General features: G+C 34.5%; 1 protein-coding gene across 1 annotated transcript in view; it reads right to left on the reverse strand.

The window, feature by feature from the left end:
• Positions 1 to 314: 314 nt before the first annotated feature.
• The window catches only part of LOC118765226, a 27,973-nt gene continuing 14,538 nt past the window's right edge, over positions 315 to 13,749 (reverse strand). The window contains exons 7-10 of the mRNA XM_036506964.1: positions 9,371 to 9,504; positions 4,946 to 7,232; positions 2,529 to 2,628; positions 315 to 743 (exon numbers count right to left, since the gene is read on the reverse strand). Coding sequence (XP_036362857.1) covers positions 373 to 743; positions 2,529 to 2,628; positions 4,946 to 7,232; positions 9,371 to 9,504 — 2,892 coding nt within the window. The 3' untranslated portion in view covers positions 315 to 372. The remainder of the gene's footprint in view (positions 744 to 2,528; positions 2,629 to 4,945; positions 7,233 to 9,370; positions 9,505 to 13,749) is intronic.

Raw genomic sequence — 13,749 nt, forward strand, 5'->3', positions numbered from 1 at the left:
AACACGTATGCTGGTTCGTATTTATTTTATCGACCCTGGGTGGGGGATGAAAGACAAAGTTTGATAGTGGAGGGAATTGAACCCGGAACTTAAATTACCAGTACAAATACTGCAAGCCCAACGGGCTAGCCATTCTGCCACTTTCTGTAAATACAACACAATGATACGTACCGCAGAGAGGAGGGGGTCAAGAATCAATACTTGTTTTAACTCGAATATTTTACTCTTAGACTTCAGTATGTTAAAATATGTATTGCTTTATTTCATCGTATGTGTATGAGATGTATGTGTGTGTGTGTTATGTTAGTTTACCTTCTTGTTTTGTTTTGTTTTTTTTGTTTTTTTTTTGTTTTTCGTTTTCAAGAAAGAATGTTAATTTTTACTTTCGGTAAACAATTTTTCCATTTCTGTGAAAATGTAGGATTTCAGAAACATTCTGACGTTATATTGACTTTGAAAGGTGTAACAGTTTGCTGCTTTCTGAAAACACAGGAGTAAAGACTGAGGAAGATCAGCGTAGATACAAACATCACTACCACAAAGGGAGCAATTCCAGAGATCGAAATATGCCGAGGAACAGCTTTTCCCACCTTTGATTTTATAGAAGTTATATAAAGTCTGATCAAGACTCGTAGCTGAACAATTCCCTTTGAACTTTTTCAGAAGTATTTCCCTTATCTTTGATCTCATTTTATCCCGTAGATTCAGAGCGGAGCGGTTCGAATTTTGAACAATGTGATGCTCTAAAACAAAACAAAATGAAAAATGCATATAAATATATTTATTTAAACATTAAATTTGTTATTTTTATGAAATAAATGGTTTCTAAGTGTTGAGATAAATTACGAGGGGCAGTGATTAGTTTTAGCTATTTATAACCTTAAGCGGATGAGATTTAAGGGTTTTCCTGGATTTGACGCCAATCCATCGCCGGAAGCTTACCTACATGATTTGATCGTTGTTCCTCGTAGCAAGCAGAAGCTAAGAACTGAGAGTCGAATGAATACGTTTGCAATGTCGAAATGCTCATCAAAATACTGACAGTTGTTAATAAGCCCCAAGATTTGTGAGTTTCTAATCTCTTCGTCAATACCTTTTCTAATTCATACAGACTAATAAAACTACTAAACTCGGCTTTTAACGAATGCCGTGGCAGTGCTAATCAGAAAAAATAAAATAAACCTGTCCTATCATATAAAATAAAGAGTATCAACTGTGTGAAATATTTCAACATCAGGTGCTTAAATATTGGTTTGAAAGTTTGACACGAAGCCAGCTAAGTCAATTACATCGACCCTAGTGCTCAACTCGTACTTATTCTTAGTTTATCGACTCCCGAAAGGATGAAGGGCAAAGTCGAGCTCAGCGGAATTTTAAATCAGAATGTATAGACGGACGAAATACTTCTAATCATTTTGCCAGGCGTGCTAATGATTTTTATTTATTTACTGCCCACAAGGGTCTACACACAAAGGGGACGAACAAGGACACACAAACGGATTAAGTCGATTACATCGACCCCAGTGCATAACTGGTACTTATTTAATCGACCCCGAAAGGATGAAAGGCAAAGTCAACCTCACCGGAATTTGAAGTCAGAACGTAAAGACAAACGAAATACCTATTTCTTTACTACTCACAAGGGGCTAAACACAAAGAGGACAAACGGATTAAGTCGATTATATCGACCCCAGTGCGTAACTGGTACTTATTTAATCGACCCCGAAAGGAGGAAAGGCAAAGTTGACCTCGGCGGAATTTGAACTCAGAACGTAGTGGCAGACGAAATACTGCTTAGCATTTCGCCCGGCGTGCGTTTCTGCCAGCTCGCCGCCTTACAAAGTGCCTAAATATTCTCATTAGTAATATTCTCATATGCCAATTAATTTCTCGAATCACCAGCACCCATAGAGCAATTACTTATTCTTCGTCACAAGAAAATCATTACTTAGAAGTTTAAGCATTTCACAATAGAACCATGTACTTCTGATTTTGAGCTTGCTGCGCTATAGTACGGGCAGGAAGGTTATTTTGAGAAATGGATGAGGGAATCTTTGAACCAGAATAACTAGAAGCTCTTGTAGATGATATCAGCATGAAAACGGTAAGAGACGAAGAAAGTAAAATCTACATATGAAGTACGTACAGTTTTCTATAGTGAATTTTCAGTATAAAGTGTTGGCTGGATAGCAAAGATGTCTATAAAGAAGGAGTGAGGGATTTGCGTCTCAGATAGGTCTATAAAGCGAGATTAAATGTTTCTAAGCAGTGCTTATTTCATTGACTCTGAAGCATGAAGGATCAAGTAAACACAATAGGATTAGAAATCCAAATGTTCGAAATTGTAACTAAATACCACAAGGATATTTAGAATCAGATGATCGACTGATTGTAACACTCCATCCCACTAAATCCAATCCAATCTTTCAAAACGACGAAAACTTGTAAAATCTTGTTTCATGCTTGTGTTCGACATCAACTTTACTAGACACAACACACACATAAAAAGTAGAAAATGAAACATTAACCTTTGTTTAAGTGTGAATCTGTTTCAGCGCGGCATTTGCAACATCTTCCGCCACCGGTACCCTTAGATACTTTTTTCTCTGTATTTAATATTCTTTGTTTCTAGAATAGTAATTAAATAGAATATTTTTTCTTGTTCTTTTTTTATATAGACTTTTTCTTCATCTAGACTTTTTTATAGATAACAAATATAACTATTAAATGTTTAATATTTTTATCAACTTCTGTAATTAAATGGATGAGTAACTATTACAACTGTGGGGAGACCCCCTTCGGTCATGAATGACCATAGGATTGCACCTAGAAAGTTACCCTCCGAGGTACAAGTCCGGGCAAGATTGTTTATGGAAGGCCAGCAGTCGCCCATGCATACCAGCCTCCCCTCTCTACACCACTGATGTTATCCAAGGGAAAGGCCGATACAGCTTGGTACCAACGATGTCACAACTCATTTCTACAGCTGAGTTAACTGGAGCAACGTGAAATAAAGTGTCTTACTCAAGAACACAACACGCAGCACGGTCCAGGATTCGAGCTCACAACCTCACGATTGTAAGCTCGACGCTCTAACCACTGATCCATGCGCCTTCACAACTATTACAACTACTAAAAGTTAAATAGTTAACATTAGTTACACATTTTTAGAAAACTCTAGAATTAACTAGAAGAATAACTATTATAACTATTACAAGTTAAACATTTAATTAATGATTAAATCTAGAATATTTTAATCTGCTGCAATAAAATGAATAACTATCATAACTTCAAGAAGTTAAATATTTAATTAATAATTAAATATAAAAATATTTTCATTTTCTTCTGTAATTAACTACGCAAATAACTTTTATAACTATTACATGCTAAATATTAATAACTTTTATATTAATAATAGTTAAGTTTTTGTATGGAGATGTCTGAGAGTGATTATCGTAGATGTTGGAAAGATGTTTATTAGAATAATACAAGACGATGGACTCTTCTGTCTATTTTGCCCATTGAGTCACCAGCTGTTTGATCGCTCAGTACTTTTTAATTGCGTACATATTAATTAACTTTTACAAGGAAAAGTTTGACTGTGAACTCGAAGTTTTTTTCAGACCTGTTTGATAAAGATCAGCCAGCTGAAGCTTTATAGAGTCCGTTAACCTTTACCCTTTGAACGTTTACTTATATACATACTTATACACACACAACACACACACACATACATACATACATACATACATACATACATACATACATACATACATACATACATACATACATACATACATATATGTGTGTGTGCATGTATGCATATATATAAATATATATATATATATGTATATATATATATATACAGATAAGAGAAAAAAATCTATCAGAAAGGAACTCTATCTCTCTTTAAAAAATATCTTTTGATAAGCATAACAAATGCGCAACCGGTAAAAATAACTTTCACCTAATTAAATACACTCTCCCTTACTTAAATTATTTTGTCAGCATTTTGTTCATTTCCTTTTCATATATATATATAAGAGATAATGGTGTCATTGAGACCCAAAGGTGTCAGGTGATGCTGAATAAGTGCTATAGAAAGACCATAGTTAAGTTCCAGATTCGGTAATATTGCGAATAAAGGGTTCAACGTTGGTTCTATCTCAGCGTGTGTGTATAAGAATTTTTTGCGTAATAAGATAAAAAAACCAAAGCTGTATAGATATTAGAGCATTTATAGATAGGTCTTACAGCTGTTTCTAGGATACTAATTAATAATATCCCTTCATCGGAGACGGTGCATATATATATATATATATATATATATATATATACAATAGAAATATTAAAATTACTAAGTCTCTCTAAAGGAGATTACGGCAGCGTTACTGGAAATTAATAGTTATCGCCATACTTATATGGCAGCCTTATAAATATAAGACTAAAGCTGTCGCTGATTAGCTCCAAGAGGCCACCGCCTCAAGCTAGCTATTTGACACACAACCTGCGTCCATTATATATATATATTCAAGGGGTGCTAAAAAGTTCCCAAATTTCTGTATTCTTTTACAGGGCTTAGAAAAACTGAAGGACAACAGTCATAAGTGTATGAATCGGAGAGACGAATATGTTGAATAAAATTATAATTAATAGGTCTTCATGTATTTTTTTTATTCAAAGCCAGGAACTTTTTAGCAGTCCTGAATTCCCAACGGGGTGGTCATCTTGGTGAATACATTCTAAATCGGACAAATATTACATTTACTGTGTATGTGTGTGTGTGTGCGTGTGCGTGTGTGTGTGTGTGTGTGTGTGTGTGTGTGTGTGTGTGTGTGTGTGTGTGTGGGTGTGTGTGTGTGTGTGAGTGAGTATGCATGTGTACATATAATGTATATACATGAATGTATACAAAAATCACTCTTGCAACAGATGTTATATTTACCAGATATTTGTTTTTCGCTTGCAATATATTCTCTCTTTTGGTGTTCGCTTCTGTTTTCTCGCCACTCTTTTTCAGCCTCGTCTTTTGAGTAGAATTTTGAGGAATATTTCTTTTAAACAGTTTAGTCTTCGATGCCTGAACACATGGAGCTGTGCTATTACTTTTAACTGATTCATTGGATGATCTGAAAGAAGCTGGGCTAGGTTTCATTACATCACTCATCGAGTGACATGACATTCTACTTGTTATCTTTGTTGAAATATTTGGCTTGTAAATATTAAATCTAACAGACTGGTCCTTAGTATCTTTCCCGTTGATATTTTTTAAATGTTTTTTACTTGATATGTAACTCATTGATCTAACACTGCTCCTACTGGAAATACTTGACTTAGAGTAACTCAATTTCAAAGGAACTTCACGTCTTTTATTCTCCTGTTTCTCATTAATTTGTTTGTTTAGATCTATGCTTGCCTCACTTACTAATGTATCCGAGACGTTATCAGTAACTTGTTTATAAGCATTTTTATAGCCACTAACTTCTTCAAGAATTGTTTTCACAACATCGGCTATTTCACGAATTTTCTCGAAAGCGTCTTCTTTGTGAAGAAGCATTTCGAAACAACCGACTTCTTTGACAAAAATTTCAAAAGCCCCGGCCACGTCATGGATTTTATCAAAAGCATCAGTTTCGTTAAGAATGTTTTCAAAAACATTGGTTTCATCCGGCAATTTTTCCAATGCAATAATTTCATCGCGAAGGTTTTTGAAGGCACAGGATACTTCCTGAAATTTTTCGGCAATACTCTCTTCGTCGGAGACGTTATAGAAAGGTTTAGCTTCACCAGAAATTGCTTGAAGGTCACGATCTTCTCCAGGAATATTTTTCAAAATACTAGCCGGCTCGGAAATTGTATGGAAAACGCCAATTTCTTTAGAAACTTGTTCCACGGCATGAGATTCTTCAAAGTCATGTTCTAAAATGCCAGCTTCTTCATGCTTGTGTTTTAAAGAGTTTGTTTCATCAGGAATTCTTTGAAAAATACTAACTTCTTTACTCAAATTTTCGAAAGATAACTTTTCTCTTGAAAAATCTGAAAATGTTCTACTGAGTTTTTCTATAGATGAAGAAACTGAAACGCCTTGAAAGTATTCTGGTTCGCTCTTGTTTTGATTCATTGACAAAGGGTAAACAAACTGAAAACAAGTTTCACTCCTCTGTCTCATTGTCGGAACAAAGTTGTTAACATTCTCGCTCAAAACGTTTGATTGAGAGAAACTGAATTGCGGAAGGGGTTCGTATATATTTTGTGAACCATTCGCTTTAACATATTCTTGAGAAATTTGAATAACCTCCCTGTAATCACTGCAGTCAGAGTTTGGTGTTGAAAGCAATCGCCTACCACCAGTTATTTGCCCGTCTTTCGTGTTTTGACTTGCAACTAACGGTGCAGAGATATTTTCGTTCACTTCCTGAATGGCTTCGTTATGTTTTCCTACTCGATTTGTTTTTCTTTTATTATTTGGAACACTCAATTCATTTATAATATTTTCTGTTGGCAAAGTAATACTTGATGCGATAGAAGTAGTTTCTTCACCGTTAGCGTTGTTACTGGTCGACGTAGATTTTGGCGAATTATCTGAAGTACTAGCCATCGGAGAAGAATCTGTTTTGGATTTTGTAGAAGTTGATTTTCCACTTTTTTCCTCGCTGGATTTTAATTCATAACTTTGTACTTGATAATGAGTGCGGAGTCGATAGGCTTTTTTCTTAGTTAAATCGTCGAGATTTAACTTTGCTTTATACAATTTTTGAGGTGTGTTTTCATACGAACCTCCTCTATTCTGGATATCTACGTCCTTGATATTTATGTGATATTTATTAACTTCCGGAAAACATTCTTTATATGATACTTTATGTGCAGTTGTATTTACAGGCTTATTTTCTTCACTAGTTTCTGGATCTTTAATAGATCGCTTTATCATCGGGTCACTCATATTCCTCCATTCCCTATAACTTCGGGTTTTGGTTGTTAACCCTGAGATATACAAGTTTGCATTGGCTATGTAACTTTTACATTCAAGTGTTTGTAGTTTCTCATTTAGTAAATTTCGGATTCGGTTTTTCTTCCAACCATGTATGTAAGTTTTCCATGTTGGAATTACTGTGTGGTTTAGAAAATGGGAAATCCAAGGAATGTACGGTGGATTATCAATAGCTTTTCTAAACGCATTGCGGTAGGATCGACAATTATCTTCGAAGAAAACTGATGAAAGTTTCTGAAACGAACTGTTAGACATACAAGAATTATTAAACATACAGAGTGAGGAACATATCTTCGAAGCATATATAGCGTAGGAATATGTATCGAACGATTAGCCCTTGCAGGTTTACCCATTTGCAGCTGAGTGGACTGGGGCAACGTGAAATAAAGTCTTTTGCTTAAAAACACAACGTGTCGCCCAGTCAGGGAATCGAACCCACAACCTAGCAATAATGAGTGTAACACACCTAAAGACCAGGCAACGTACACACACACACACATATATATATATATATATATATATATATATATATATATATATATATATATATATATATTATCTCTCTATATATATAAATACACACACACACACACATACATACATACATACATACATACATACATACATACATACATACATACATACATACATACATACATACATACATACATACATACATACATACATACATACATACATACATACATATGAGCAAATGTCTTCTACTATAGCCTCGAGCCGACCATAGCTTTGTGAATGGATTTGGTGGACGGAAACTGAAAGAAGGCCGTCGTATATATATGTTTGTGAGTCTGTGTTTGGGGCCCCCAACATCGCTTGACAACTGATTCTGGTATGTTTAGATCCATGTAACTTAGCGATAGAATAAGTACTACGCTTACAAAAATGAAATAAAATATTAACTTTAACGAATAAATGGCACTAATTTGCCATCAATCAACTCTGCGAATATTTTCTCAGCAAAATTAAATTGACAGTAGAAAACGACAAATTGAACATGAAAATTTTGATATATTTAGTTTCCTTCTAACTGCCATGAAAAAGGGAAAAACCACAAACGAACAAATGAAATGATGCTGCTGTATGCCATGTGCCACACACTAATCCCATTCAAGTGTTGTGTATGTTTCTAAGGTGGATACTTTAGTCTAGGTGTCGTAGGTACCTACGCTGAAATTTTTCAAATTATCTTACATCGTATCCAATAGATTTTTGCCAGATATCATCTTAATATTAACTTCATATCCCTGGAGATCCCTCTGGTTTCGAAGTTTTAACAAATAGACTATCTTTGACACTCAGTAATAATCGAATCACAACTGAAATGACATACATATTACTTCAATGTTTCAATTGCTTAACCTAAGAAAGAAAATGCCATTGCTCTTATCTGTATATACTGGTTGTGACAAAGTCACATGACTTGTTCAAAGTCTTAGAGGGATGTAGTAATGATGCCGCTGACGCCTAGTCTGAACATGTGCAACACAAAAGTATACTGGTATGGAAAGCGAGGTATGGTCAGATTGCTTAAGGCTATTGGTACCGTTAACCTGAGATTAATGTGAGACCTATCAGTCAAACATGTTATATATGATATGCTAAGCTGTTTTAATCCTACAGATATTACCGAAATTTTAACATCGTATTGAACTTTCTCTCACTTTTAATACTAAGCGATTGAGATTCACCTTTTAACTAATTAAAAACATCCATCTACAGCAGGATTTTCATCCTGGTTTCTCAGTCGAATAAAATATTTGTTGAATAGAACATGTTCCTGGTGTTTATATTAAACGAAATATGACTCACAAGTATTTGAGTTAACGCTGAACGGAAGGGAAACCGGGAACTGCTCAGAAGGTAAAAAAATGATTCGGTGATGATGGACCTTCCACCCACATCAATGCGGAGATATCTGTTAATCTCGGGAGACTCTGAACCTACGTCTGTAAACCTTATTTTGGTTAGTAGAGGTGCATCTGCTGTGATTGTAGATACCACCTAAATGTATATTATATAGGATATGCTACGCTATTTTAAACTCGCAAATTTTAGGAAAATTTTAACACTCTATTTAATTTTGTTCCAGTTTTAATGATGTTAAACGGCTGAATGAAATAATTATTGAACAGAACATTTTTCGACTGGTTTTACTATCGGGTAGTATCTATTTTTAAAGAAATATGGCTCCAATTATTTGAGATAACGGAGATTAGGAGGGAATCTGAAATTTGGTGAGAATACTTGAAACAGTATAAACCCTGCTATTATTATTATTATTATTATTATTATTATTATTATTATTATTATTATTATTATTATTTGGTGTATATGGTTAGCAACAGTAAAAATACGTACTGATATGTGAAGGGATATTTCATCTTGAACCAGTCCCATGCTTTCTTCACGTTATAAATTGCTGGGGAGTGAAAAGCACAAAGTATGTTGGCTGTCGTATTGAAGTTTTGTATCTTCCAACAAACAATGGCAACCTTCAAATAAAACAAAAAAATCAGAATGTTACTAACAGCATACATAACTGATGGTTACGCTACTCTCTAGATTTAGGCACACACACACACACATATATATATATATATATATATATATATATATATATATATATATATATATATATATATATATATATATATATATATATATATATATACATATATATACATATATATATACACATATATATATATATATATATCATAAAATGAAAAAATAGAGAGGTAATTGATAAATTATTGCTTATTAATTTTAAAAATTGAAAAACATCCCTTACAGCTGTTTCAATTCCAGACCTTCAGAAAATTAGTTAATTAAATTTAAAATAATTTGGAAGTCAAATCTCGTCGGAGGTAGTTTAAAATATACAAAATAGGTGTTCAATTCCTGCATGTTGAGAAAACTACATCTGACGAGATTCAACTTCCAAATAATTTTTTTATTTTTATTAATTAATTTTCTGAAGGTCTGGAATTGAAACAGTTGTAAGGGATGTTTATCAATTTTTAAAAATAAATAAACAATAATTTATTAATTACCTCTCAATTTTCTCATCTTATAATAACAAATAAATATATATAAACCACGGTTTATATAGTTACCTTGCAGTTGAGTATTAACTGTAATATTCAACATTCTTTGTATAAGTAACTAACCAGTACATTCATAAGATTTTGCTATCTCTGAATGAGGTTTGTAACCTCTATTTGTGTATATATATATATATATATATATATATATATATATATATATGTATATATATATATATATATATATATATATATATATATATATATATATATATATATATATATATATATATATATATATATATATATATATATACATATATATATACAGGCAGCTCACCGCGGATACACGCACAGATCGAGCAAGTGTGAAAGTGAATGACAGACAGGCAGGCAGAAACGGATACCTTCTGCTTTGTGTTCCATCTCCTAAGTGTATACAACAACAAAATCTCAAAGAATATCCTAGTCGTCTTCCAAATGTCAACTACGCCCGTTACAAATTAAATATTTAAACTATATCATCCGAACAATTAAAAAATAAATCTTCGAAAATCAACTGGAACTCTGAAACATTCGATCAGCTGCTGTCTTATAAACATCTGATCACATTAAGAGAATTGAGACTATCGAAGATGCTTCCACTTTCGTGTGACATCGATTTTCTCTCGAAATAACAACTCTTTCTTTGAGTTAAAGTTGTAGAATTACATATCGCAGAGAGGTTTACATTTTGTTGGAGAGAGCAGCAACAACGATCGCTCAGCCGATGTGTATTTTGTTTGCGTGTAGTTCTGATATGGATTCTTACATTCATAACTCTATGAAGGTAGACGTGAAACAACAAAAGAAAGCTCGTGTTTCAAATGGCTCAGTCCATCATATTGTAAAAGGATACCACACAATGAGAACAATTCCTTTCTTTAAACAGAAAGCAGTAGAGTAAAATGTACCTTTAGGTAGTGATTTCTATTATTTTACGCTTATAAATTGACAAATAGGCCTTCATAAGGTTACAATGCTGCTTGCTCTTACGACTAAAATGAATTATAAGACCCTGCATCACGAATATGATCAGACAATTTCTGTCGAAATATCAAAATATCAAAATATTTTCAATGTTATTGCATTTTTACAAGACATATTCGTACTATCTAGTTTAATTGTTTCTCCTGTATTTCCTAGCATCTAAGTGAATCATGTAATACAAATACTGATTTCAAGTTTTGGCACAAGGCCAGCAATTTTGAGGGAGGGGATAAGCCGATTAGATCGACCCCAGTGCTCAACTGGTACTTATTTTATCGACTCTGAAAAGATGAAAGGCAAAGTCGACCTCAGTGGAAGAATGATTCGAAGCTTAGTCATTCTGACACTAACTCATCGGCATGTCATGAGTTGTGACAAATTATTTGGACCAACTTTGTTAATTAGGCCAAACACTCAAAAGTATATGTCTGCAAAACTGAGGTTCATGAGATAAATATTTAAAAAACAATAGACAGTCATTAACTAATAGTTCCTTTCTGCACTGGTTTCTCTTGATATCACCGGTGACTTCGGTTCCTACTCTGTCGCTCACATCTATGAAATTTGGACGAGGGTGTGTCGCACCTGTAAAAGGCGCTCCATGACGTAGGGTGGCTAATGCAGCGGATATCACCTGCTTTTCTTCATGGCGACGTCTCGGTAATTTTGTTCGCTGGGTGTACGAGTTGAGACTGTTCTATAGAGGGTGTGTAAATTTTGTTTTCTCTTATTCATTTTGTTATACTTGGGGATGGCCATATTTTGCCAATTAAACACGATCTCTATATGTTTGTTATTTACTTCAAATTTATTATTATTATTAGTTTCTTTGTTAAAACTCGTTCAACTCACATCCTGTGACGTCTTCGGCGACTCTTTATCCCAATAAGCAAAAAAAGAGGAGCCACTTGGGATAAAGAGTCGTTGAAGTGGTCACAGGGATGTGTTACGAAAGCTTTCACAAGGAAACAAAACTATAATAATAGAGCTGAACATATGTGTGTTTAAATGGCAAAAAATTACCATCCCCGAATATAACAATATCTGTTTCGACACACTATTTCACATCAGATGTCTTACAAAGCAAATACGTAAACGGTTTTTCTTTCATTTTCTCCTTTCTTTCTCTTTTTGTTTCCTTTGCTTTGTGCGTGCAATTTTTTTTTATTTTGAATTGTATTTTCTGTTTTAAGATATCATACATACTCTTTTACTCTTTTACTTGTTTGTCATTTCACTGCGGCCATGCTGGAGCACCACCTTTAGTCGAGCAAATCGACCCCAGGACTTATTCTTTGTAAGCCTAGTACTTATTCTATCGGGCTCTTTTGCTGAACCGCTAAGTTATGGGGACCTAAACACACCAGCATCGGTTGTCAAGCGATGTTGGGGGGGACAAACACAGACGTATACACACACACACAGACACACACACAAATATATATATACGACGGGCTTTTTTCAGTTTCCGTCTACCAAGTCCACTCACAAGGCTTTGGTCGGCCCGAAGCTATAGTAGAAGACACTTGCCCAAGGTGCCCGAAGGAATATTCTAAGAATTTGCTAATATTTTCATAAATAAATATACTTGATATATTCAATTGTGTGCCTGGGGAAATGAAGCCCTTGTATGTCCGTAACGACACTAATTAACTAAAACTCAGCTAATAAAAATATATTGCTTTGCAACAATTAGGCCATTGATCCCAAATTTTCAAACTTACAGCCAAAAATGTCTCACTTAAAGTTTAGCACCGATATTAAATTGGAAACTATTAATTAAAAGTAAATCCCCGGTGGAAAGAATACAAAACATCCTTCCTATGTTCTATTTAAAGTTAATTTTTGGTTCATAGAACTCGTACCTGCGTTTTTAGGGAAGTCCAGCACATTGCTCAACTATGATATGCACTTCAGAAGTGCACGTAGTAGCTGATAGATAGAGCTGATTATTGTTAGACGGGGTTAAAATAACATGCACTTTATGCATAAATTTGTATGTGTGTGTTTAGAACAAAAGCAAAGATCACAGCAGTATTTCAAAATTTCATTATCTATATAAGTTCTAAGGCGGTGAGATGGCAGAATCGTTAGCACGCCGAGTGAAACGGTTAGCGGTATTTCGTCTGCCGTTACGTTCTGAGTTCAAGTTCCGCCGAGGTCGACTTTGCCTTTCATTCTTTCGGTGTCGATAAATTAAGTACCAGTTACGCACTGGGGTCGATGTAATCGACTTAATCCGTTTGTCTGTCCTTGTTTGTCCCCTCTGTGTTTAGCCCCTTGTGGATAGTAAAGAAATAGGTATTTCATCAGTGTTTACGTTCTGAGTGCAAATTCCGCCGAGGTCAACTTTGCCTTTCATCCTTTCGAGGTCGATTAAATAAGTACCAGTTACGCACTGGGGTCGATATAATCGACTAGGCCCCTTCTCCCAAAATTTTCAAGGCCATGTGCCTAGAGTAGAAATAATCATCTATGTATTTTGTATATAAGTTTGACTGTGTGGTAAGAAGCTTACTTCCCAACCACATGGTTCTGCGTTCAGTCCCACTGGGTGACAACTTAGGCAAGTCTCTTCTACTTTATCCTTGGACCGACCAAAGCTTTGTGAGTGGATTAGGTAAAAGGAAACTGAAAGAAACCTGTCGCATATATTATATACAT

Source organism: Octopus sinensis, linkage group LG10 (genome assembly GCF_006345805.1).
Source record: "Octopus sinensis linkage group LG10, ASM634580v1, whole genome shotgun sequence".
In the NCBI taxonomy this organism is placed as follows: domain Eukaryota; kingdom Metazoa; phylum Mollusca; class Cephalopoda; order Octopoda; family Octopodidae; genus Octopus; species Octopus sinensis.